Source organism: Salarias fasciatus, chromosome 15, assembly GCF_902148845.1.
Source record: "Salarias fasciatus chromosome 15, fSalaFa1.1, whole genome shotgun sequence".
Classification (NCBI taxonomy): Eukaryota; Metazoa; Chordata; class Actinopteri; order Blenniiformes; family Blenniidae; genus Salarias; species Salarias fasciatus.
Window position 1 is genome coordinate 14,504,773 of NC_043759.1, and position 27,568 is coordinate 14,532,340.

At 42.4% G+C, this 27,568-nt stretch overlaps 1 protein-coding gene and 1 long non-coding RNA gene across 13 annotated transcripts in view; one reads left to right on the forward strand and one right to left on the reverse strand.

Annotated features, from left to right (window-relative positions):
• Positions 1-27,568, reverse strand: part of gphnb (gephyrin b) — a 94,122-nt gene that overhangs the window by 34,525 nt on the left and 32,029 nt on the right. For 8 of the 12 annotated variants that reach the window (XM_030110642.1, XM_030110640.1, XM_030110639.1 and 5 more), the window contains exons 3-9: positions 26,505-26,522; positions 17,774-17,831; positions 17,368-17,460; positions 13,556-13,650; positions 12,979-13,045; positions 8,332-8,604; positions 5,524-5,658 (exon numbers count right to left, since the gene is read on the reverse strand). In XM_030110642.1, coding sequence (XP_029966502.1) covers positions 5,524-5,658; positions 8,332-8,604; positions 12,979-13,045; positions 13,556-13,650; positions 17,368-17,460; positions 17,774-17,831; positions 26,505-26,522 — 739 coding nt within the window. Of the gene's footprint in view, positions 1-5,523; positions 5,659-8,331; positions 8,605-12,978; positions 13,046-13,555; positions 13,651-17,367; positions 17,461-17,773; positions 17,832-22,293; positions 22,297-26,504; positions 26,523-27,568 lie in introns of all 12 variants that reach the window. The other 4 variants (XM_030110643.1, XM_030110635.1, XM_030110634.1 and 1 more) reach the window with 2 other exon arrangements.
• On the forward strand, positions 6,293-27,500 carry LOC115402171 (uncharacterized). The gene is made up of 5 exons (XR_003933092.1): positions 6,293-6,302; positions 14,765-14,769; positions 17,301-17,308; positions 20,288-20,292; positions 27,157-27,500. It is a non-coding gene; the product is annotated as an uncharacterized LOC115402171 (long non-coding RNA).

Sequence of the window (27,568 nt, forward strand, 5' to 3'; positions counted from 1 at the left end):
AAGGTGAAAGCTGCACCGTTAGACGGGAATTGGATGAAAGGGCAGAAACGGCAGCATGTATAGGAGCGGCATTCAAACCCTCGTGCTACTGGACCAGTGTCCTGCGTGGTTCAGTTCTGACAGGGGTGACTGCAGTCAGCAGCTTATGTGTAGGAGCAGGACGCCTACAGGACTCTACACAATATGCAATTTTATCAGTTTTAAAGATAACATTTCAATTCTTGCATCAAGTTCTGCTGCATTTCCATTAGATGTTTGGTGCACAACAGTGACTACAGCTGTCTGCAAACCCCTCTCACTGTAAAACAGAAGACCACAGATTCAGCTGAAATAGCAAAAATCACACGGTGTCTAGTTGCCTTAAAAGCATCTTATGACTTTTATGAAAAGCAGGGATCAGCTCCCTGTTTCCAACGGGCAAAAATACTTCATTTTTAGTTATTCAGTGGCAAATTTAAATTAAAGAAAAAAAAAAAAACATATATATATATATATATATATATATATATATATATATATATATATATATATATATATATATATATATATATATATAAACTATGAAAATACAGCTAAATAATCGGATGAATTTGACCTTAGACGCATGAGTAGTTTTCACCGGGCAGAGCCTGTCCCAGCAGGCATTGGGCACAAGGCAGGCTGACTTTAAACAGGTCACCACACAGAGACAAATCTAATGCAGACATTAAAATCTGTGGCCAATTTAGAGACGCTCTTTATCCTGGCGAGGACAAAGAGTGGTCTAGTTAAGTTCCAGTGAATACCTAATGTGAAAACCTAAAGGTTTCTTTAAAGATTCGATCTAAAAGACAGTATTTGTTTGACTGAGACATACAGCATGAGAGAACGGCATAAGAGAATGGATCCACTTACAAGTCAAATTTCTCAAGCAACAGATTCAGGGAAGCATAAAGTTCCAAAGTGAAACCTTTGGCACACACTTGCATGCCTGCATTCTTGCATGTAGGCACTAAAAACAAAGAAATGCACGATCTGGACAACAGAAATTCATTTTATCGGTGGTTTTGTCTCAGTGCACCACTGAACACAGACAGTCCAACAAACACCACTACAGTGAGAATAAGAGCAGGAGACACAACCCCAAAAACACTCATAAAAACACACACGCTGTCAACCCTCCTCTGAGTCAAAGCCCCGTCTCCCATATGCTTCATTAATCCAAACTCACCATTACATAACTGCACTAAATGCTCACAAGAGTGGAAGGGTACAGCTACTCTCCCCGTGTGTGTGTGTGTGTGTGTTCACAAATCAGAGACAGTGTGACAGAGAAAGAAAATCGAGCAACATGAATGGTTGTAGAGCCGCTCAGTTTGGAATCCTTTTGTATCTGCTGACATTTGTGGGTTGTGTGTGTGAGAGAGAGCGAGAGACACCACTTCTTCCTTCAGGACGGTTCATATATATAAAAATGTGCACGTGTAGTTCCAGCTGTTGCTCTGTACAATAGAAGATTTGGACATTAGTGCTTTTCTGAAGGCAAACACTTCGCGCTTAACAGCAGATCCGATAAAAAATACACATTTTTTATTTACATATGTTCAGCATGTAGTTTTCAACATGTTGTAATCATGTGATCATTTGAAAGTATCTTTACTTTCCAGAACCGGAAAAATCACATGAACTCTGATGATATTTGGACACTTATGTAATTTTTTTTATACACTTACCGCTCAATTAATGTTCATTTGAAGGAAAAACAAGAATTTTTTTTTTTTTTTTTTTGTTTGATGAAATAGGTCATATTTTTTGCAGCTTTTCCAATAACGTTACACTTATTTATATAAAAATATGAAACAATTCAAAAATAATACTACAAGCCATATTCAGTGCACCTTTTGATAAACTACTTTTTTGTAAAAAATAAATCTTTTAGGGGTGAAATATGTGCGATTTGATCTGCTTTATGACTCTTTTCAAGATATGTGAACACATAGCTGAAATGGTTTATCTTTATAATGAAATATATCATTATAAAATATATATTTTAACACCTCAGTGTTAAAATTTTTCATGTATTTATGTGAGTGTCCTGTCAAAGGTTGAAGGGGGGCATTTCCAGTCCGATAGGTTGAATTGAGTAACTCGTGTTCACTTCCTGGCACTGGCTTCCTCTCCGGCGCTCCACTGTTTGAGCCTCGTTGTTCGTATGGAAACTGCAGCGGCGGCGGCTCTGCCATGGACAAGATTAAGACCAACTCCGTACCTTCTCCTTGCGAAGCCGCCATGTCGCTCTGCCAACAAGACCCAGCTAACAAACTACCACAGCCCGCAGTGGCGCATGAAACGCATCAGCGAGCAGAGCCGCTCCGGCTCCGGCTCTGGCTCCGGGGACATTGTGTACATACTGTCAGCAGCCGCTTGCGACGTGGGAATTTCAAAGAACATATGGCAGCTTGTCACTGGGAAACAGCCCGTTTCAGAATCTAAACAAGTGAAGAGCTATACCTAGAAAAGCCATTAGCTGTCTGTTATCTGCTATGCACAAAGACACACATGTCCAGGCACACATGTCACACACAAACACTGACTTAATGCGGTTTGCATGCGATAGTGACGGGCTGGCAAAACTCAAAGTGGGTCATCGAGAGCGAGGGACTTCACTGAAGAGACACATGTCTGAACGAGCATGTAGCAGGAGGCGAGCGGGAGAGAGGGCGACGGTGCCGCATCACTGGACCCAGCAGCAGAAACAGTAAAACTTCCACAATTGTCCAATTATTTACAGCCCCACCACACTCTGCAGCTCGGCTGAGGTGAGCGACACCGTGGGTGAGTGTGAAGCTCGGGAAGCGTGACCGGCGGCAGGAACTGTGGAGCTCACACAGCGCAAGAGCCGCTGGGAAAACCAAACAGCCAAACGCCAGGACGAATAAGGCGCACTGGGTTCAACAGGATGAACTCAGGAAACGTGAGGAAAGGTCGGAACCATAACAAAAGGCTGGCGAGCGTGTTCGGGGCTAACAAATCTATGATGGGGATTAAAATAATCCTGATTCTTTTAACCATCTCAAATCCAAAATACACTGGATTAAGTCATAAATCAGCAAAGAAGGAAGACCTTGAGGTGTCCAAGATCATGCAAGCACGCCTAATAATAATGATCCAATCATCAATCCTGTTTTGCTGTGACTTTTTTTTTTCTCAATTACATGTTTTTATAGAAAAACCAAAGACAAATGTATTGAATATTAGCTCTCAGCTTGAACCTCTAAACAAATACAACTCTTTTCACACTGACTGCACTCATCCCTGACAAATTGCTTCTGATTCCACATCTTGGATTATTGTTATTTGAACCACCTGAATCTGAAGCACAACCTTAAAGTGTTTATTGTTTCTCTGAACTTTCATTTTTTTTTGTGATCACCCGAACGCAACTCAGCAGAAAGAGAAGGGAGAAGACGGGAAGAGGGAAGGGAGAGCGGCGGAGCGCTGCTCTCGGCTGCTACATGACCCGTCTGTGCACCCACCCTCCCATCCCTCTGTTCCCATGGTAACCACCTCATCTTTTCCCATGGCACCTGCCTGCTGTCCGGGCGACACGGAGATGTGACACTGATAGATGAAGTGAAAGAGAAAGAGAAGGAGAGAGAGAGAGAGAGAGAGAGAGAGAGAGAGATGAGGGAAGACACAGGGGAAGACTTGACACTGTATCGCTTTTTTTTTTTTTTTTAAACCTGCAGGAGAGATCAGTTAAAGCACACAAGCATCCAAACATTGTTGATGTTTTCCCACAAACAACCACAAGAGTAAAAAAAAAAAAAAAAGTCACAACAAGATGGAGCACAGAAAATAAGACAGAAGTGAACAAAACAGAGCATCCCATTAAAGTGGAAAAAGAAAGAAGCGTTGTAGGGGTCGAAAAAAAAAAAGTAATCTGGGAAGTATTTCCTGTGCAGGCTGTTGCAATCACAACCTGCAGTCTGAGTGAGCACACAGAAAAACACACTCACACACACAAACAGGCAACAACAGAGGGTGTACATATAAGAAAACGTTCACTTTGTGATGCTGAGACACTGAAGCCAGTCACTGTGTGAGTGTGTGCAGCTTGAATGTGCAGTCATGTAGTTTGTCCTATTTTTACAAACTAAACACATCAAACAAAGGCAAAGGAGTAAAAAAAGAAAGACATGAAACAATAAATCGCTCTGGGACGACCTTGACTTTTGTCCACCACTGTGATTCCTGTAAAAATTAATGAGCATCACATGTTTTAACAGAAAAAAAAAATCAAAACAAACTGAAGACTGAGCCTGTTAAACAGAAATGAGCCGACGGAGACAAGCACTAACGGCGAGCAGAGGAAAAAATGGACATTTTGCTTATATGTGTAGGAAGCAGCAGGGAGTGTTATGTTGCAGGAACTGTGTCTGGTGGTTTTCTTGGTAAGAACCTCTTCAGATCTGATGGACTCTCCTCTCTAATACAGTCTGTCGTTTCACATTTGGACTGAAGGCCACATTCAAAATTAAAGCTGATATTTCAATAGTTTATGTTTGTTATTCAACATGAAATGACAACTTATTCATGAAACATGTTATATTTCCAAGAGATTAAACAAGAATCAGTATAAATAAATTAGATTGTGTCAGCATACTCTTATGAAATAAACTCTCAATTGAGGTACTGCTGGTGCTATACTATCAATTTATTTCTCAAATGTCATTGAAAGGATGCCAATATTTAGTTATTTGCCATTTGAAATTAGTTCAGTTAGTCAGAAATTGATTTTTTTCAATACTACTCAACAATACCTGATAACTTATCTCATCACCGTTTTGTCCCTAATTGATTTATACATATATATGAATTGAAGTACATATGTGAGAATAAACCAGGGATTTTCAAATTGAGTGACTTAGATAAAACAGCTTTAATCCATGACATTTTTAATGAAGTATCGATAATTGTTTGGAAAATCGACACAGTATCTCAATGTGAAATGTTGCTGTATTTCAATGTATCATATCTTCTGAAACCTCTAGTCTAAAGTTAAATATTACTTCTTAATGCCTTTACAAGTCATGTGGTGCATCTAGAAAAGCAGCAAAAGCAGAATCTCTGAGTGGTTACAATTATTTTGACTTCACGGACAAATTTTCTCACTTGATAGCGTGTTAAAGATCGTGAGGGAAAACAATCTACTCGGGTTCCTCGATATTTTATTTATTTTATGGGAAAACAGAGGTGTATATTCTACATTAGGTGAATGTGATGAACATTCGGGACTGTTAAATAAGTGGAAAAGCCCTATATGAGTGAATTCCTTTCATAACCTATTTGAGGAACATAAATGAAGTCTGAAAGTCTGATTGTGAAAATGAAATTAGAAAGTGTCACTTTCAATTCAAGTGAGAGTAAACTAAAGAAATATTGTTCAAGAACTTAAAAGTACAAAAGTGACAGTTCTGTGTGAGTACGAAAATCTGGTCAGTGTGCGTGTGTGTGTGTGCTCGGGTGTGTGTGTCTACTCACTTTGGGTGTCGGACAGGAAGCGGTAGAGAGGCGGGACGTGGCCTGGGCGCGGGGCGACTCGGAGGGCGTGGTGCTGAGAGAGGTTGCGTCCCTGGGTAACACCTGCACACCCCGCGAGATGATGGAGTCTGGGATCTGAGACCACACACACACACACACACATTATTGAAGATTTAGAAAGATGTATACATACATCATACAAATCAAAACAGTACATGGATTAATAGATCTGCTGCAAACAGGACAGCAAACATTCAAAACTCTAATGGAGTCCACATCTCGAAGGGCTGATTTGGCAACAAAAAGAGAAACTCCATAATGAAAGGTAGGCGGTTTTAGTGTTACCCCTGAGCCAAGACATGACATGAGAATGAAGGTTGATGTTTGAGTTTGGGAGTCTTACCAACGTCATGTGTCTGTGACGGGACAATGAGGAGGGATGTTGCTCTGACAACAGAGCTTCATGCAGGGTCCAGGCTGCAGACAGGTACAGGACAGGATGACGGGTATGGAAAGACAGATGAGGAGAGACACACAACGATGCATGTACAGACAGACCATCACAGTCTAATGAAGACACGCTAAAGGTTATGCTCTCTGTTTCGCGGGTTAAGCTGGTTTTGTGTATTTGTGCTGCCGTCTGCAAGAATCTCCACTACGCCCCTCACTACGCTGTTCCACAAATCCTTCATACATGCAATCAAAAAAAAAAATCAATTCTCCTTCACCTGAGGTGATTCAGGCTCGATCTTTAGGAGGAACACTCTTCCTTGCAGTCAGTAACAGCAGGATTTTTCGTTTGAGCAGCCACTGACTTCAAATAAATGTTTCAATGGTCTACTAATCAAAGCCTTGCAGGTGCAACCATTCACCGATCAGCATATTTGCTTTTTCCAACAACATCTCTCTGAAAGCTTCATACATAACGATCATAATCACAGCTATCAAAAGAAGGTTTCCACATTATACTATATTCCCAAAAAAATGGACAAAGAAGAAGTCACCACATGGACAAACTGACCTTCAACTTCCAAACTGTGTCGGTACATGACAGGGTCGAACTGAACATTTGCAGTAGACAAGAAAATATCCCCCCAGAGCAGGGAGCATATGGAGGTCTTAGCGATACTAACTTTTCACCTTTGACCACAGCATATGAACACAATCTTTAAAAAAAAGCCTCTTCAAGGCATTTCAGATCTATTGTGTTGACAAGAACGGGATGAACTGGCAGAATCCAATAACGCCTGAAGCCTGCGGCTGTCACCGAACACTGCCTGAAGATATAAGATAGAATAGAAACACTTTATTATTAATCCCAGAGGGAATTCCTTTAGGCACTGCTCCACACAGAATAGATGACATAATTAATAGAAATGAAAATCAAGGTTTTCTACTGCCTGGTTTCCCCTCTGTACCCGACACGTGTCCTTGTCCATTCGTCTTTTCTCTGAAAACAGTAGTTTTCTGCAATACTGTTTCTTCATAATATAATGCTGGAAAACGTCACATAACACTGGATTTCTGCCACTTTTGGGACTCAACTTTATCGTATAGCTTTCATGCTAATGCTATCTTGCTAGCTGTCTTTAAGTTCTGCATCACTGATGTCTTCTTGTAGAAATACTAACGACTGTTTTCTCTGTTATATTCACACTTTGCGAGGCCGTTCCGGGCAGCATGTCTGACACCCCTGCGGCTGATGACGGTCTGGAGCCAGTCCAACATTCATCCAACAAACGGAGATGACAGAAGCAGCAGAAAATGCCGGAGAAGCAGATTCATCATGGATTTCAAAGGTATAAATGATTACCCAGCTGGACCACATTTAAGCCCAGCAGGGAGCAGCAGCAGGAGCACTGCACTGCACTAAGGTGTGAGCTGAAAAACAGAGAATCTATTATTCAAAAAGTGCTATCTGCAGCAGTCTTTAAAGACCAAGCCACTCTTCATGCTTTTTTTGGATCCCTATTAGCTTCCTCGGAGTGTTTACCAGCCTTCCTGAGGTTTTGATATTATGATCAAAGATGTGAACGTCGTCTTAACAATGCGGTTCATCAGCAATAGCTCAGGAACACTTTGAATTGAAACGGAGCGTCTTCAAATACAGATGACGTATCTATCACAACTACACTTTGTCATCCAAACATGAATTGGCGAACGTCAATGAGTTATCAAAGACCGTCTCAAATATATCTCATCTGCCTGACGCTGCTTGTTCCCATTCCATCTTCTTTTAGCTTCTTCTGGTCTTCACTTCAAAGTAATCGCCACATTTAGACGTCTTTATGCTCAGTCAATGATCTTCTAATAGTAGACATTATGAAGCCAGCTCTTAAATGAATAATTTCACCGGCATTGTGTGAAAGACAACGTCTACAATGGAAAAGTTTGCTGTACATTCTTTAAACGTACTGAACAGAAGTGGAAACAGCACTAAGACTAAAGTACTGTTTAAAAACATTACAGCAGTCTACTGGAAGCATGAGCTACTTTTAATCCACATCCAATCGCAATGTCAATGGCAGAAAGTCTTTCAAAATTTAGTTGGATTTTATGTGTAAAATGTATTTAAAGCACATCTGTCATACAAACATAGAGAGTATCTGAAATCAGTTTGTTTTGGAAAGAAAGATGATGGATTAGTGATGTTGGGCTATTGTACAGGTGCTTTTATTTTGTGCAAATAACACATGAGGACATGTCAAGGCGACGGTTTGAGATGGATGAACACAGATCTGCACCTTTACAGCACATCGAGCCCTCTCCCCCCCTCCCGCTCCCCTCCCGCTCCCCTGTCCGGGGTACCTTGGCGGCGATGGATGCAGCAGTGATGTGCGAGGAGGAGCTGTCCTCGGTGGACGCCACGCCGCTGTCCTTCTTCTCCTCGTCCTCCTCCTCGCACTGCACGCCCTTGTCCTCCGTCTGTCGGCGCGGCGAGCTGTTGGGGGGTGGCGACAGAGGCGGCGGCGGCGAAGGCAAGTCCTCCAGCTCGTCCGCTGCCTCCTTTACCTTCACCACAGCGTCCCGGAGGAGGTCGATGGCGTGCGGCAGCGCTGGAAGGATGAACTGGAAGCATTCCTGGGAGGGAACAACAGCAACTGTCCTGAATCAGAGTGCAGGTGAAAATGGGATAAAACTATTACTAAGGAATACTAAGGATTAACTAAAACTAAGGATTATAAAAAGGTCTTTGCACAAAGTAGCATCAACAGTTGCAGACAATGAAAGTAAGTTCAAAGTAATTAAAAGCATCTAACAGGAACCGCTACACTCATGCTTTGCAATTCCCTACAGATTCTAACAGAAAGTAAAATCTTTTAAAGTGGAAAACAAAAGATATGTGCTCGACGTGACACAAGAGAGTCAAGTGTTTATTCTTTGATTCTGAATATGAAAAGGAAACACTATGAGCTCAAACAAGTGGAAAACTTCTGCGATAAAGAGGACACAACAAAAAAAAAACAAACGAGAAAACACATCTACAGTACAAAAAAGGAAAAAGCTACAGCAAATTCACATAGCAGGTAATTATGACTAAACTTCTACCAAAATCCAACAGATCTGGAAAAAAAGTGAGAATATGAGACTATGTGAAAAATAGATGTGTGATCATCTTCCAGGCAGCTGAATCAAAACATGCTTTTTCCTCTTCATCCTCAGCAGATCACAGCGCCTCCGTCTGGCCACTTTTCTGCAGGCCGCCTCCCTCCACCTCCCTCCACCCCCTCGGCTCTCCTCTGTGTGTCAGTGTGCCTGTGGGCTCCTCGGCGATGCTAAACGCTCCATTCTCCTCACTCTCTAGACAAGAGCTAATCTGTGAAATTATTTATCTTCCTGTGTATTTTAAGCTTTGAGAAGTTACATTATTAATCGCCCCCACGCTTTACGCTGGCTGCGAATGGGCTTCCTGGAGCAGCCTCTCCGTTTTAACGTGTGCATACTGCGAGCTGGATTAAATCTGACAATGTTAACCTTGATTTGACTGAATCTGAAGTCCATAAATCCACACTTTAGTCCATGCGTGAATGGAACAGCGTCCCCTACTGCCGTGCATAAAACATGAGAAGAGCTATGACTTCTTAGACCAGTGGATGAAACTGATTTGATAAATGGGGAAATCAGCCACCATCTCACAAGCGAGCGATTGCTCGGGACATCTCCTCATCCATTCACACGCACACACACGTCCCACACCCCTCAGCACACAGCGGACTGTTTATGCGTCTTGCAGATGCGTTTGAGGCTCACATCTGAGGGGTTTTGGAAGATGTGGAGGAGAGAGCAAGGTGAGAAGGGACAGGGCAAAAAAGAAAGAGTGAGGATTGTGTCAAGAGCCTGGAGATGTTCATACACTCCCGTTTTATGCTTTCATTGCGTGCCGAGAATTTTTTTCTTTTTTAAGGTGCATCAGGAGTGGGTTTTTTTTTTTTTCCTTCTTGTTCTCTGTTTTGTCCTAGAGGAGAGTTACTGTCAAGAACACTAAAGAGCAGAATCCCTGGATATACTGCCAAAGGATGAGGAACGAGAGAGAGAGAGAGAGAGAGAGAGAGAGAGAGAGAGAGGGAGAGAGAAATGGTGATGGTGGTGGGCATTGCTGTTCTCAGAGAGAGCGTTGGGGGAACGGATGAGAGAAGATAACACAGAAAGAGAGAGATTCAGTAAAAATGGGCAAAGAAAGGACAGCAAAACAGACAAAAGAGTCAAGAAAGAATAATGACAGAAGGAGGAAAGGACAGTAAAGATGCAAAAAGTAGAAATAATATTAAAAGAGTTAACGGTTAACCTGTCTGTGAATCTACAGGAGGATCTCAGTGAATGCACAGCCCACTAAAAATCAATTATGACCAATAGTATAGTGACTAATGTTATGATTGTTCCAGAATTCCCTCTGCCAGTTTTTTAGCAAGCGTCTTGGAGTCTTTTATTAACTCGATACTTAAAGCACATGAGGATCAGTGCACATCGTTAGTGAAAAACATTTTTTCACCCCTGAAGAATTAATTATCATGATCATTTGACACAACATGTTCAACTGAAAGCTAAAGTTTGATTATCACACTCAGATGATGTGACAGAAAGTCATCCTGATCCTGCATGTAAACAGAGCGATCAGACTGGATTAGGGACCCAGAAATCAATCGGCATGTAAAAACAAACAGGGACTCAAACAGAAGAATTCAGCTGATTGTTAACTATAAACATGGTGGAGTTGGCTTTTTAATGCATTAAAAGATTTTTCAATTGATTGTCTGTAAATTCAGTGTCAGATTTGGAAGGCTACCACTACCTATCGTCACAGAGGCTTCACGATTTCAACGATGAATCGACCACACTCCCATGCATGTGTACTGGAACAAAGACAACAGTCTGTTTAAACTGCATAGTCGATCTATCTATAGCATTAAAGCATAAATGACCTACGAATAATAAGCAACAGCATCAAATTGTGAAATTTCCAAGACCGTATAATAATTTACCTTTAATTTCCTGCTTGATTTCAAATGAAACTAGCATTACTTTTAAATTATCAACACTTTATACATAACTGTACAGCAACTGCAAACAGCCAACACATCATGCCTTCTGCAGTTTAACCACTGTGTTATTGAACACTATTTCAAGACTTGTTCACTGTAGTAGCTAAGCCAAAAACGTGAAAATACTTTGAAGGGATTATCTAAAAATAGATTTTGTGCTCCACCTTGTCAAGGCAATACTGTATATTTATGGCATTTATGGAGTAAGTATGAAAAATAAGAAGTTCTTCATGTCATTTAGGCAAGCTAAAATCTTCGGCAACGTAAAAATTAAACCAGAATGGCTTATGCCAGCTCTTTGGATGAAAGTCGCGTGTCCTGTACTTGTCATTATTGATGACGGTTAGCTTTAAAGTGACAAGAAGAGATGGGAATGTTACCGTTCATGTTTAGTGGTCTGATAAAGGTCAAATGAAGCCATACAGACGGGATGAGCAGTTAAAAGATGTGTAAGAGGACATCAGAGGTTTGTCTGGCCGGCTCAGCCGGAGCCGGACTCCCCTTGTATCTTTATGACAGCGGATCAACGCAATAAAAAAGCCTGCAATGGGCTGCTTGTACCGTTAACTTTAACTGGGGGTTGACGAGGGAGACACTAATATGGCAGCAGACGGAGGAGGGGTGGGGTAATTGATTGAGAGAAATACTAAAATCGATCAGGAGAAGTGGGCGCGTAACGAGACAGAGACGTATGTGCAGGTCAGCAGAGCGGAGGGGGCGGAGCAGGAGATACCACACACACACACACACACACACACACAGACGCGCACACACACACAGTGATGTTGTTGTTAGCACTTTTGCTCTCTGTGGAGACTTTGTACATTTATTCTGTGCGAACAAAATTATTTATTTATATTCTTTCCAGGTCCAGATACTTGAGATTATTGGTGACTTTATTATGGTCCATAAACATGAATGTGGATGTGTGTGACTGTCTCTAAATACACAGTAGGACTGTGCATTTCTGTCTATCTTCTGTATTCAATTTGGTGTGTTTTCAGAGAGAAGAGGAGCAAATGGAGTAATACCACTGCTGACCTGTGGGGGCAGTGCTGTGCACTAGAGCTCATGTCTGACCAGCAAAAGAAACAAATAAGAAAATGTAACTTGGGGAGACAACAGAAATAAAGATGCCCTCTGAGGCAAGACAGTGAATATGTGTGTGTATAAAAATATATTTATGGCGTAACCTCGTCTGGGAACTGAGACAATAAAGCTTCAGTTAACTTCTGTGAACAGCTTAGAAACATCTTCACCAGCAAATATGAAAACAGAAGGCCATCCATTATCCCCCTCAGACCAAATCTGAAATACCACTGGGGACTTGAATTTTAGCAGTTTTGAACCTGTTCATAAATATTTGGATTAGAAATGCTGCCTCCTATGAAACCAACAATGTGCACTGCCCTCTACTGGATGTATTGATGAACAGCTACATCAACGTGAGGGATTCATAGAAGCATGAGGGCAGTGACACATAACATTTAAAACACATAGAAATTTACATGAACTGCATGAAGGAAGTATATTTGGACCTTCACTGGGACTCGAACTGAGAATGTTAAGAGGCAACAGCACCAACCATTACGCCACTGCATAGCTCTTGACAAAATGCATTATCATTGTGTTTACAGGGTAATGAGAACAATGTAAGGCAATGACATAGCAATAGATAATGTCTTTCTTTATGAACTTCTCCGACACTTTGACATGAGTAAGAAAGTATGTGAACAACCCTGAAGCAGCATGCTTCCTTTTTGAAACCATACAAATATAGATAGTTTATACTAGAACAAAATTATGTGCTTCCAGAATCACATCTCCTCACATTGTCTGTTTTTCTTTGCCACACTGCAAGACTTAAACACGGCGAAATCCACGCGATGCTGCAGCCGTGTGAAGCGTCTCCTACCTGGGAGCCTTTCTTGCTTCCTGGTAAGTTAATGATGAGTGTCTTCCCTCGGATACCACACACAGGTCTGTAAACAAACATGATGGAGGAAAAAATTGAAGAAATACAGATCAAAGAAGTGCTTTACTTTTTCATGCAAAAGTGGCCCACAGGTTGTACAGCCTGTGTTGAGAGAAACAAGTTACATCTAAGGGATATACATGCATCTGAAGGCCTCAGGTAATCCTCAGTGACTGAAAGTATGATATACCACAACTTCAATTTGAGAGTTTACTGAAAAAAACCTACCAATGTAAATATAAACATTATAATGTGAGGTTGGAGGACATTTTACTGGAATTGTAGAAGTGCTGTAACCTCAGAGTTTAGGTTCCAAAATGAATGTAATGAGAAGCAGTGCAGCGGGTGGTCATCTGCACAAATAAATAAAGGCTTAAAAGTGAAGTCATGCTACGTTCAGCTTTCAGATTCTGCAAACAATGCTGCTGAATTGATGGATGCAACTATTGCCCCTGGTCCTTTTCCTGTTAGGGGTTACAAAACGGAGTCAGCACAGTTTTTGCTCGGTGCGTCTGACCTGGAAAGCATGCCTAGCGGTGTGACGTTGAGGGATCCCATCAGCATCGCCAGAGACATCCCTGGAGCCTCGCGCTCTATCACCTCCTTAGTGGCCTGGAAAGGAGCGAGAGGGAGAGTTGTTAGTGTTATCATGGTCTACCCAAGCAGGGGAGCGACGCAGTGTCAACTGAAAACACTGCCGCTGTTTGTCCTCTGAGAGAAGCGCGGTTCAAAAAGAAAAGCTGAAATATGCTGAGAACGGAGCGATCGCCCCGTTTTCTACCGGGACGCTACAAGTTTGAGCCAAATGACTTCAAATGAATTAATTTTTCTTTCTTTTTTTTTTAAGTTAATTTATTGAACACATTTGATTTGATTAGGACTTTTTCATAATGTACTTTTACCTCTTTGCATTTCATCTCCGGTTTTAAGTCAGGCTTCGCATGTTCCTCCTGTGAGTTTTATCCAGGTACTATCCAGTTTCTTCCCGCAGTCCAAAAACAACAGCTGTAGGCGTTAACGTGAGTGTGTGTACTGGTTAAATTCTCTGTGATAGAGGTGTGTGTCCTGCCCTTTCCCACTGCTAGTATAAGCACTATACCCACCCTACAATGACCTAAAGATGTAAAACAACAGATTTACCTGGCCCACCTCAGATCAAACTGAATTAAAATTATTAAAATGAGTGCGACACCTAAGCTATAGGACATCTCAGCTTTTTTGGCAACATTTTACAAGGATAATTCCTTCAATGAATCACAAAGGTCAAATATAATGTTTGGTAAATGTTGAGAACAAGAAGAACAATCAGAGGATAATTTTAAGAGAGGATTCATATGAAGTGCTGCTGTGTGTTGTGAGGCAAATATCATTATGGGGTACAAACTTGCCTGACAGCGGCTCTTTTTCCTTATTTATGTTGATCTAAATACACAAACCAGAACAATTAAAGCCTGTGAGGAGAAAAGAGTTACTTCAGGTATCACAATAACATATTTGGTCCCGATTCAGCTGTTTCAGTGCTTGTGTTTAGGAACTGAAGACGATGTGTCACGATGCTGACAAACAGTGGGGAAGATGGTGTCTTCTCCACCAGCTGTGTGTGTTGGGTGTCCTTGAGTTGAGTGACACTTCAAACGCACCATTAGTGAGGGAGAGGGAAGAGAAAAGACTTCAAAGGAGAGGAGCCACTGATGAGCATCTCGGGCTCGGACTCAGGAGAGGAGAGGGAGGGTGAGGAGGAGACGAGGAGAGACCGTGGGAGGCAGCCGAGGGGGGGGGGGGGGGGGGGGGGGGGGAACCAGCAGCAAGAGGGGAGGACGAGGGAAAGATCAACTCAGCATATACATCATACGAAGCCACAGATGTGAGGAACGGGTTCGTCTGACTGTCGGCGTCTTACATTCAAATGAGATGCGCAAGAGTTTGGGCAATCTGCCCCTTAAGAATAGGAAGGATCGTGGGGTGTGATTTTTATTCCTAATTATATGTGCATGATGAGAATGAGGCAATATATTACAAGGGCAAAAGAAGGACTCTTAGAATATGAGGAGATGTGATTAAATATCACCAAATTAGATCCAAAAAAAGGCTTCTGCTGGTCAGACATTAAATGCAAAGGGATTCATTGCGAGCATATAACTGCAAATTAATGGAAAAGCAAATGAGACAGTGCTTTTTTCATATATGTGGCAGATTATGCTTTTTTTTTTTAAAAAAAAAAAAATAGAATTATTTGACTGATCTTGGTTCATTTCTACACAGAGAAAATCCTTCTTTAATGGGAAAGATGATGAATACTGGAGCAGACGGGGTCAATACATCATGCTTCCTCCTCCAACAGGCTAAGGACCAAAAATCAATGCACTTGCACGAGGAAAAGCAATTAACTGAGCACGCATCTGTTTTGTAGATTTGCATAAAGCATAGCTTCTGTGTCAGAGCATACCAGACGATTTGGTGATCTCGTGTTCAGGGAAGAACAAGATCTGCATAAAAACACTGCAAAGCATCACATACTCAGTGCTTCTGCAGTCCACTAATATCTGTCCACATCTTCCAACTCCAAAGACAGCCTATCAAACCAAACACAAATATTGACAATTGGTAAAAGACTTGTAACAGAGTAGAAGAAAGGAGGAGTTAAATGTTGCATTTTGTTACTAGCACTGACAGGCAGACAGCATCCAGCGTGATGCAAAGATAGAAATTAGAGGGACTGCTGCTAAGAGATATTTATCCATCTTATATCCCACTTTATCCAACTCAGAGTCACAAAGGGCTGGAACCGATCCCATGGGCAAAGCTGGTGCACAAGTTCCATCCCAGGCAAACACACACACACACGCAGACACACTCATATTCAGACACTTTCATGTTTGTAAATTGATCAGAATTGGCAGGACGACCTCTGAAAACAACATGTGACCCTGCTGGGTGGTATTTTTACAAGTCAGCAAAACAAAATGTATCGAACATGATGAGCAGTCAGATTGTCATTTATCTACCCATCTATTGGTTATAGTGTCATCTTTGTCCTCTTATTTCTTAAAGTGAAAAAATGCATCATTTTCATTGTGTCTTATTGATTTTCTTTTAACATTTTTTTTCTTTCACAATTCGCAGTTTGAAAATTCCATATATGGTGTGCAAGAAAAAAAACTACAGATGTAAAAAAACAGGAATGTTATTATGTGTACACAAAATATGAGACATTCATAATATATACACAGTATCAGGTAATATACAACATGGAACAAAATATATATTATGTATAATTGATGCCATATCTAATGAATATTTCAAGTCTTGTTTAGTATTTATATTATTTATAAGGATTTATATTCTATTCTAAATTGGTTATAAGATTTTAGACAATTATTTTATTTTAAATATTAACATATCAGCAGAACACAAAAACAAGCGGTCCAGTGAAGTAATGACGTGAAGCGGGATCTGTTACTGCCGTCCTGCCTTCAGCTACAACAGAGCGTCGTCACACGTGTCTTGTACAACCTTCACGCACACAGAGTCAGACGGGGAGATATCACTGTCTGCGGCACACAGGGTTGAATCAGATAGCAGGTATTATCGGTGACTACAGTGTGTACGTGTCTTCCCTCTTCCAGGAAGGTTGCCGCTGTCTGCCGTGATTGATGAGGACCAATGATATTGCTGAGACTCACAGCCCATCCGCTGCCAAACTGGTTGTACGAGTGTGTGTGCGTGCATGCGTGTGTGTGTGTGAGAGAGAGCAAGCGAGATGGTGGTAGAGTAACGTATGGCACAGTGATATAAATGCAAAAAAAGAGCGCATGGTTTGTTATATCAACACTGTTCAACATCCACCAATACCTGGAGGGCTTCCTCTGAGTGTTACACCTGCACTAAGGGGGTGTGTAGGTGGAACAAACCAAGTCGACAGAGCAACTTTAAAAGACAAAAATGGGCAAAAATGATTACCGATGTTAAAATGGGTCGTTGGGTTGAAAAATATATATGACTCTTGCACAAACAATATTAAATGTTTCAGAGATTGACGTCGACTACAGTGATAAATACACAGGAAATGTGAAAATGGACTGTTCTGGTGGGCGGGGCTATAGAGGAGGAAATTAGTGGTTTTTAATGTGTGGGGCAGTCTTCATCTGCCAAAGACCCTCAAGAGATATACAGTATAACTTCATGTAAATTAAAAAATTTTTAAGTGAAAAAAATAAAACGTGCAACTCTAATGCAGGCAACCTCAGTGCAAGAAAAGTCAGAAAGTGTTGTTCGATAGCTTCAGGACGGACATGTTCGAGTAAATCATAAATAAAAGAGCAGGCCCACCTCTGGTGTGACGTCTCTGGGTGCGAAGCCAGTGCCTCCGGTGGTGAGGATGAGGTTCAGCTCCTTTTCATCACACCAGTCCACCAGCGTCTCCTGTTGGCAGAAACACACAAAGTCAACACTGTAAAAAAAACCCCAACATGCTGTATATGTGGCACACACAAATATCACAATCAAATTTGAATTAAATGATTAACTTAGTTTGGGGGGCTTTAAACTGTCCATACTGTGCTGCATTTATTGCTAAATGCTGAATGTTTTAAGCTCTGGAACCATGATCACAAACTCGATTGCACTCCAGGTTGTGTAAAGTTTCCTGCGTCTTTATTGTCGTTTAATTTTACCTGTATTTTTTGAAAATGTAGCATCTGCTACAAATACAGTCGATAAACAGCTCGAGTCTTACCTTGATTTCATCTATCTCATCTGGAACTATCTTGTAGGCTGCGATCATACCTCCCAACCTGAGGAGAGTAAGACATCACCGTTAGCTCAGGAAGGAGTCATAAATGCTTCTGATTCCAGTCAGGACACTTGATGGATCCCTGCAAAGAGACCATCATCTTCACATCTCTTTTCATGTTCAAATTATCCCAAGATCAAAAAGGTGAGCAAAAGGGTATGGCTAACATCTTAAGTGGGTTTGTGTGTGTATGTGTGTGTTTTTGTTTGTTTTGTCTCTTTCTTGTATCAACTTTTTTTTGCAGAAGCTGGGAAGTTGAACTCAGGACAGTCTGTTCAAGGACAACCTCTGTTCTCTGAATACACCCCACCCCTTCGCCACAAATAGAAAGTCCTATCAGACCAGCAGGTGGAGGTGCAGATTTAGGGTATACTTCCCCCACCGTCATCTCCCTGTACAAAAAGAGAAACAGCCTAGGAAGGCACACGAATCCTGTTCTATCGCTTTACTGACACTGCAACCAACAGCACTGTAGCGCAAACCTCACACTTGTATTACACATATATTAAGATGCAGGCCTTCGTAGATAATGACAGATCACAGATTCAGATTGCAGCTGACATGTACAAAATCAGAAGCAAGATGGAGTTAGAGATCCAGAAATCCAGCAGCATAAAAGAGGAGAGAGCAAATGCCCTTGAACATCCCCTCCTGAAAGGATTTTCCACAGGATGGCCCAGCGCTCTGACAAGGACAGAGCTGCTGCTGCTGCTGCTGCTTCCAAGTGAGCGAGGGCGACCTCCTGTGGCCAGCCAGAGCATCGTACCAAAAAACAACAACCCCAGGCTCAAGGTGAAGGCTCTGCACAGACACCCCTTATGTAACCCTTTTCTTTTTTTAAAAAGCGCTATTTTTGGGAGACTACTGCATCATGTTTCCCCACCGCGTCAGCCACTTAAACACCATGATACCCTCCCTCAGACAAACACCCGCAAAATCCTGGAAACATCCATCATCTCTCCCCGCCTTTCTGATACTTTTTGTGCCCTCAAGGATACTTTTAACCCTTTGTACGCCGAGACGCAGATCGTGCACCCTGGAGAAATCACTCCAGGAGCCCGTCGGCTCCGCTGGATTTTGCAACTGAGCAGCAGGGGCAGTTCAGAGAGACGCCATGCAAGGCGGCATCGATACGCTGCAGCAAGCATGCACGAGGACGATGCACCGAGCTCAGAGGGAAGCTGCTGCCTGGTGCCGAAGAACGATGCAGAGGAGTCAGGGAGCATCATTTAAGAAGTACTTGTTCATGAAACACTGCACATGTAGGGCTATGTGCGCTACGTACGTGCACGCTCACACAAAGACACACACACACACACACACACACAGAACTTCGCTGCTGACATTCCTGTGATGGCACGAACGGTTTACTTCTCTTGATGTGCTCAGAAGGAAGGGGGTGGTTTGGCATCTCTCTGTGTGTCTGCCAGTGTCTGTATGTGCTCATGCATGTGCGCTCTCCCATTCATGTGTCTGTGCGCGTGTGTCTGTGTTACACCTCGGGAGAGTAAAGGAGCTGTCAGGACAAATCACCTCTCCTGCTCTCCTGGGGTTTTTATGCCTCTCTGTTTCAGCCCAAATGAAAATATGCTCAACACAAATAACTAGGGTTCCTTCCCACCGTTTCCTAGGCAACCCTCCTGTTTGAAGCCTCGAGTTGCTGTGTTGTTCACTGTGAGAGTGTGTGAGAGTTAGTGTGCGCCAGTGTTTGTGTTTGTTTTTTTTTTTTTTTTTTTTTTTTGTAACGATCGGGGATGCCATTTCTTTCCGTCTGAGCAAAGGCTGTAATATGTTGTTGACTGGGCTTTTCCGAGCGCGGAGATGAGTGTAGTTTCATGTTCATTCAATACATTCAGCCTCTGTCGAAGTTGTAATGGTCACATGGTGGAGAAGCGGTTGGCATTCTCGCCTCAGGACCCCCGGTTCAAGTCTGTGCTTTGCTCGTAGAGCTTATGTGCATGCACAGTTACCTTCCACAGTCCAAAAGCATGTGCTGGAGGTTAACTGGTGGCTCTACATTGTTTCTAGGTGTTGATGCAATGGTGGTGCAGTGGTTAGCGTGATCATCGATCTCAAACACTGAGTCAATCAGCCAATAAATCTGCATATTTAATGCACTTTTCATACCAGCTGACTGCCCCACACTGTGTTCCACACTACTACAGAAATCAAGACTTCATGTCGTCTTTCCATTCATCTGACTATCAGGTATTCAGCACATCTTCATAGCATTATGATCACCTGCCTAATATTTTACACCCCCCCTAATTTTTTCAATGAAAAAATGAAAAGAACAGAATTGACGCTGGCTGTTTAAGACGCAAAGAAAACAAAACCAAAGGAATAAACCCCCTCAAACAGAGATCAGCTCTCCAAAATCGCGATGCCACTCGGACAGATTAAACCGCTCGACTTCGTCATCGTGACGTTACTTCTAATCATGTGTGTCTGTACGAGCACACGTGGCTCATGCGCACGTGCACATGGATGCGCTGCGTATGAGGGAGGTTGCACAAGTACGAGCATGAAAGTGTGTTACTGCATGACTGGCTTCTTTGCAGATAGAGTCCCCGGCTGTATTTTGGGTGGGTGTGCTCTGAATTCAAGGAAGCCTATTAGAAGGGAAAGGGCTTGCAACATTTTAATCTCAAAAACCCATCTATGTCTATTTCTTCTGCAGGGGGTGGGGGTGGGTTCGGGGGGGGAGCAATGACATATAAAGCTCTTCTACCAACTGCAGGCTGGAGGTATAGTGCGCTTGGAATAAATGCTTTTCGCTTCAGGTGTGGACAAACTCTGCTGCGGCTGGAGGAAAGAGGAGGAGGAAAGAGTTGAGCAGGCAGAGAGAGAGTGAGATGGTGGGGGGGAGTTGGGGGGGGGGGGGGCAGGGGGGCAGAGCATGCCTTTGGTTTTGGCCTGAAAGCCTGGACGCCACGGCCAAATCTTTCTATGAATAAAAGACGAGCACAGAGGAGCGGATAAAGAGAGGGAGACAGAATAAGAAAGAGAAAAAAGAGCAAGAAAAAAAAAGAGAGGTGGACTGTCAGGGGCACACTTAACAAGAGTGAGGGGGAAAGTGCGTGTGTGTGTGTACGTGCGTATGTGCGTGTGAACCAGCTGCAAATCTCAGTGGTTGTGGGACACTTCTAAGATGAGACCCATCTGCCAGTGTGATTTCATTAATAATACAAGCTCTTTGTACAGGGCACTCAATCTCACTCCCTCTTTCTTCCTCCTGCTTTCTTACGCTCACACTCCGTCCACAGAGGAGACAAGAGCCTTGGCCATCTCCACGCTCCCAGTGGTGGCATGGAGTCGAGCCCATTAGAGCTGAAATGTTGGTTCATCCATATGTAGGAAAGCTCTCAAGAGGTCACCTCTCAGCATGTCAGCTGATGGAGGGATACATGGATGGAGATCGAGGAACGGACCAGCCCACCTCTTCAAGGCCCTCTGAGTGCCCGGCGAGGTGTTCCACTCCCATGAATTCACTCTCAGCGGCTGAACGACACGCACACGGCTCCAGGAACACACGGAGGAGAAAATAGCCTTCCCACCAGTGCACTCAAAACGAGTGTTTGCTCACAGAAAGAAGGAATCTTTCTCACTCATTTGAATTTTTCGCCCAAAACATCTTAGCTTCACCAAATATTAGGTGAACGTTTTGTATTTAAACAACCATGTTGGCGCCTGAGGCCGACCTAGCACTGCTCACTGTGCTTCATTGACTAGTGGAGGCTAAAACCAAACCCTACTCCAGTCAGCTGGTGAACTCATCACACAATCACCTTAGTGACACACTTCACTGATGAAAATGTAGACTTGATTCTGACAGACACAGATGTGCTCACAAACCTGATGACTGCAATGGGCAGTTCTTTGCGTGTTGTGAACGTGTGCCAATCCACTTTCCCAAGTTGGGTTTCAGTATAAATAAGACTCCAGGATCTTTACGTTGCCGTCAGCTTATAGTGAGAATGACGACAAGCGCAACGGCTTGAAAGCTGTCCGTCCTACGTGACATTTGGATATTTGGGACTTCTGGAAATCCAAATTATGAACAGCTGTAAGATATTTCAGGACAAAGCAAACTACTACATGTAAACTGATGTTTTGGGGTGTTCTTTGACTTTGTTTCCTTGGTGTTGTTCTACGTTGATTTTAATTTAAAAGTCACGTCTGATTATTGTATACAAACCTGATGGGTTTTATTACAAAGTGCTCTCCTCACTGGTTTTGCAGTGGAAGTTACTTAAAACAAGCACTTGAATACAGTTAAAAGCTACTTACTTCAGTCGTATAAACCAAATAGGTAACTAGTTAAGTTCTGCTAAAGTTACACGAGTTAGTTGAAGGAAGAAGCAGCGTAAGTGGCTTCAGATCAACTAAGAATGTGGAGGCCGCTGCCGACGGGTGTTGTAATGGTGTCTATGGGTGCTGCTGTCTTTCTCCGTCCTGCTCACCAACTGTAAGACAAAAGTAACAAGCACACCGAGACTTCAGTAATCGGAACAGGGTAACTGGTTTCATAACAACAAACAGCTTTTAATGTGGGGTGAGGCACTTCATGAGGTCTTATTCTTACTTATTGACTTTCTGACAAAAAAAATTGTGAGAGTAAAATATGTATGTTGAAAGTCAGATATAATATGAACCACATAACTATTTCAACTTAAAATCCATCATCACATGTACGACAACACAAGGGCAAGGTTGAGTGCAGTGGCATTTTATCTCAGTATTAAGGATCTACCAGGAATACTACTAGATACAGTAGAGGGATTCACAATCTAACATGATTTTCCATGTTTCAAATGTCTTCCTGGGAATTATTTGAAGGCTGTAGTGCAGGGAGTGGTCAGTTCAGAGCTCGGTTTGATCTCAAGTGGGCACGATAACCTTTATGTAACAACAACTCAGAAAGTTTCCCGATGGATTTTGTGCAAAGAGGTACAAGCATACTGTGTGGAGTTTCAACATTGCACTATTGTTCATTTGACTATGGTTCAGATAATGAAAAATGTTTAAAAGCAATCTTCAAGCTTTTCAATATTTTATCATCACGGGTCTCTGCGTCTATATCTAAGAAAACTTTGCACTCAGTTGAGCTAGCATGTCTACATGCATGAATTTCATTTTATTTACACGTCATGTAAATGCTGCAAGTGGTTTTCTTTAGGCTTACTTAAACATTGCAATCCCGAGAAAACAAAGAAAAAGTTACTTTATGAGAAAAAAAAAATTCTTAAAGGTATAATGGACGATGTTTTAGCCAATGAATTGCGTGATGCGAATCTCAACTAGTGGTCCTCCAACATGTCAATCGCGCTGGAGAAATGCTTGCGTAACGCCGTCAAGCGCGCTCGTAGGAGCAGCAGAGCAGGCAGGATGGTCTGGCGCATGCGCGTTGTTCAAAAAGCGAGTAACAGACGTTTGGCTTCGACTTTTTCGAGAAAATCGTCCACTATACCTTTAAGTTATCTGTAATTTCAACAGTTTCCTTGTAAAGGTTGAACTCTGAACTTCACATTATGGTTTCTGTCAGATTTAAAAGCAGACTTTATTGATCCCCTTGGGGAAATGATTTACCTGCATAACCCATCTCATTTATAACTTTGGCCCATGGACCCCTGCAGTAAAAACTAGAAAAACCTAATTATGTTTGACAAAAGTTCCCGGATTCAAATCTGGGATTTTCTGTCTAAATGGTCAGTATTTACAGCTGAAGTCACTCCAGTTCCTCAAAACAGATTAATCTGTGTTTTTGTCTACCTGCTGTGAAATCAGGCCTGGAGTCACTCATCCGATTGACTTCTAGCTATTCTTAGAAGTGACAATTTGTAAAATTGACAAAGGTTGATCCAAAACAAGTGGCTGCGGGGCAGATTCACAGTGCTGGCTCAACTTGCTGAGGGAGAGATTCTCACTCAACCTCCAACACAAACACAGACACACACACACCGATGGGATGAGAAAGACATATTCATCTAGAAGTGACTGCTCATGCTGGGGTGAAGATGCAGACTAATACACATGCATACGAGAACACCTGCTTGTACACACACACACACACACACCTCTGCCTCATCTGTGTGTCCTTGAACCCGGGTATCATTTGTTTGACCACCCTCTGTCTTGCACATTGTTTTTTTTTTTTCTCATATCATTTTTCTCTCTCCCTGACACACCTCTGGATCCTCCTGAATACCAAACCGGGCAGACTGATTAATTGCATGTGCCAGTGTTGTGTTTGTGCGCCTGAGCGCTGCTGTGATTAGAGTTTATGCTATGTGTCCTGCTGTGGCACCACGCTCCCTCCCTCCCTCCCTCCCTCCCTCCCTCCGCTCTTTCTTTTTTCGTCGATGTCTATGTGTCTCTGTCATGGCAGCGGTGGCACATTGAGGGCACAGCGTTCCAGCTGGTCAACCTGATGGAGCTGCTGACTTGTGGTGTGCCGTGGATTAACATGGCGTGGAGGCTGGCGGGCCCGGGGAGGTCAACCATCACCGCTACACGGCCCAGCAGAGAGCGACGCTAATGTTGACAACGTGTTCCGGCGTCCGGTTTTTATGTTTAACAGGAGTCTGTTTAACGGAAGATCAACCCTGTCAGACACACAACACATTTGTCTAAGGTGCTTTTTTCAGATGGATTACAGAGCTGGGCTGTGCGACATATCGCCAATTTAACATCAGTGTTATATCAACACATATTGGCTGTATATATCGAAGACGACTGACTCAAGGTGCAATAAACGATGATTAATGTTTAGGTCATTTAAACAATTTAATCCATTATCAGCCTTGCCTTAAATATTTCATTCCTGCGGGTCACGGGGCAGAAGTTAGAAGCACAAATCATATTGTTATTGCAATATTCACCGTTAATGCATCTCATACTCACTTTGCCACTGTGTCACAAAGGCCATAAATAAGTGGGAATCCAGCAGTTTTCTTTTAAGATAACAAGAAAAGTGGGTGATACAAAGCCATGGGCCGCTGGAGAGTTAACTTATAGAAAACCACAACACAATCAGGGAGTGCCAACTGTCACACATCTGGCTCTAAACCTTTGCTCTCACATGTTTTCACTCAAGGTCAAGACTCAAACCCTTGCTTGCACACGAACCTGCTTAAAAATTATTCTTCCAATATAATCTTCAAGTGGATTTTGGGTAAAATACATTCTAATAGCTCTCCAGTGGTTCGTGAATGGCATTGTGGGATTTTAAAGGGGACAGGACCCTGAGATCTGCCGCTCCACCAGCTCGGCTCTTCTCAATTCCCTCATTGTTTGTACTGCTACAATAAAAACAATCTCATATATCAGAGAATGTTACAGAAACAGCATCTACATTTTCAGTTCCTCTCTTATAGTGTCAGATTTCTGGAGCCCACCACAAACCAGCTTCTTGTGCAGTTTACTAAAAAACAAAATGATGGAACAGGAAGTTTAGGCATCAGGACAAAAAACTTAATTACAAATGTTAACATTAGAGCTGCACCATACATTCACTATCGTAGTGATATCGTCATTCACAATACATGTGTCACGAGAAATAAACTGAACTGCAGTAAATCACACGTTTCAGTGTCTCTTCATTCACGCTGTTGTAGAGCTGACAGCGGATCACATTTCACTTAATTGTTATTCCAATAAACGACACGTGGTGGAAATACGTCAGCAGCCAAAAGCACAGAAATTGAGGATGAGTTTTCATCGCTTCTGAACTGCTGCATGTCAGAACTACAGACATGCACGTGATCAGAACGAAAAAAAAAAAAAAAAACAATAACAAAAAACAAAAACAGACGTGACCCAGAACAGACATTATGATTTAGAGGGACGGATCCCAAAACACAGATATCCTCATTATCATACTTAAGTATTTTATTCATCCACAAGTCGAATTGTAACATAGAAATTCTAATCGACTTTATTACATGTTTAACTGATATCATGCAGCTCCAGTTAGCATTTGTAAAACATGATGAGTTCCCCTCAGGACCTCACATGTTAGTATGGGCTCAGGTTCTGGAGCCCACAAAGAGATTCAAACCGAAGTACAGAAACACACACACACGCACACACAAATATACTGCACATTAAATCAATTACAATATGTATGACAGGACACACAATAAAAAACAAATAACACGCAGTTTATTCCCTCCAGTGTGTGCACCAAAGAAGTCAGCAAAAATAGGCACATGATGAATCCCTAATCACTTTCTGGTGCTGTCTAGCGTGACGCACATGACATGGCACAAGGCTGCTCACACTCCCTCTTTGTGTCACACACAGACTTGACACAGAAATTACACATCAGCCTGAAAATAAACATACCGTGAAGGACATGACAAGCATGGATCAGGCCGCGGTCCCCCACAGCAGGGGGACTACTGACACTCCACTGATATTGACTGACGTGGCACAGTGACAGGGAGGTGAGGGGGGGGGGGGGGGGGGGGGGGGGGGGTTCGGGTGGGTCGGCTCCGGCAAAATCAATGCTTACATGAGGAATGTATAACATGCCCGAGAAAAGGAGTGTGTGAAGAAGCCGCATGTCGGAAGTTTGCATGTCGTCACAGGCAGAGGAGGCACATCGATGTGTCACACATGCGACATGACATAAAGACAAATGGATCAACCTCTGCACAGAAATCTTACAGACCTCAAATCCTGAGGTGACCTGTGATGCAACATACAGAAAGAGAGACATTTCAGACGTGCTTCCGGGAGCCAGGTTTGGGGAAGAACCTCTGCTTTCTCATTAAGTAGGACATCTACGATCGTCTGTTATCAGCAGCTGGCCACACAAATAAGGATGTAAGATAAGTATAACAACGAATATAAGCCAAGCTTTTCCTGATAACTTGAGTCAATCGAGTCAACATTTGTATATTTTCAGATTTGTGCCGTTATTACATGGAACATATCATACTGATGCGCTGCTGGCAGTAGGAGCATAGCAATGCCATCAACACACCAGCAGAGTGTGTGTGTGTGTTTTAATATAATGAAATAAATCAATCCACTGAAATTTTATCATGCTGTGCCCAACAGATTTTGAGTTTCATTTAATTACAATTTTGTTATCTTTGAATTTTGGTGCTCTGAAACATTTTCTAGGATCTAATGCAGTTGAGTTAAACTGTTAGCTCCCAAACAATTTTTTTTCCTGAAGTATTAAATGAAATTAAATTAAAAAATACAATGTTATCAATCATTTGCACCGGTTTCAAAAACAAAACAGTAATTGAGCAACCCCGCTCACTGATGAGACTGAATTGAGAGTCCTATCAGCCGAGGTTTAAACTCACGAGAAGAGCAGAGGTAGCAGCAGATTAATGCTCTTGGTTTCAGAATGAGATGCTTACGAGTCACACAAACGTGCACAACATCAACCACATGACCACCACTTTAACTGCCCACACAAGAAAAAAAGAGCCAAATGAGCACTGACTAATTGCGACACATTCCCCCTGTTGGAAGAAGCAGTTGTTTATATCCCCTCTTTCAGCATCTTTTGAGCTAATAATGACTTCTTGCAGCTACCAAGAGTCGTCCTTACACACTCAGAGTGCTGCCGATCTTTTGTTGTTGCCATGCACGCTGGGAATCTCTCTTCACGGGGTGACACCGAGCCCTAACATGCTGCACTGAGGAGATATTTTTAGTTTCCTAGTTACACTCTTTCAGTAACACAAGAAGGCGTGTAAACACAGGTGCATCCAT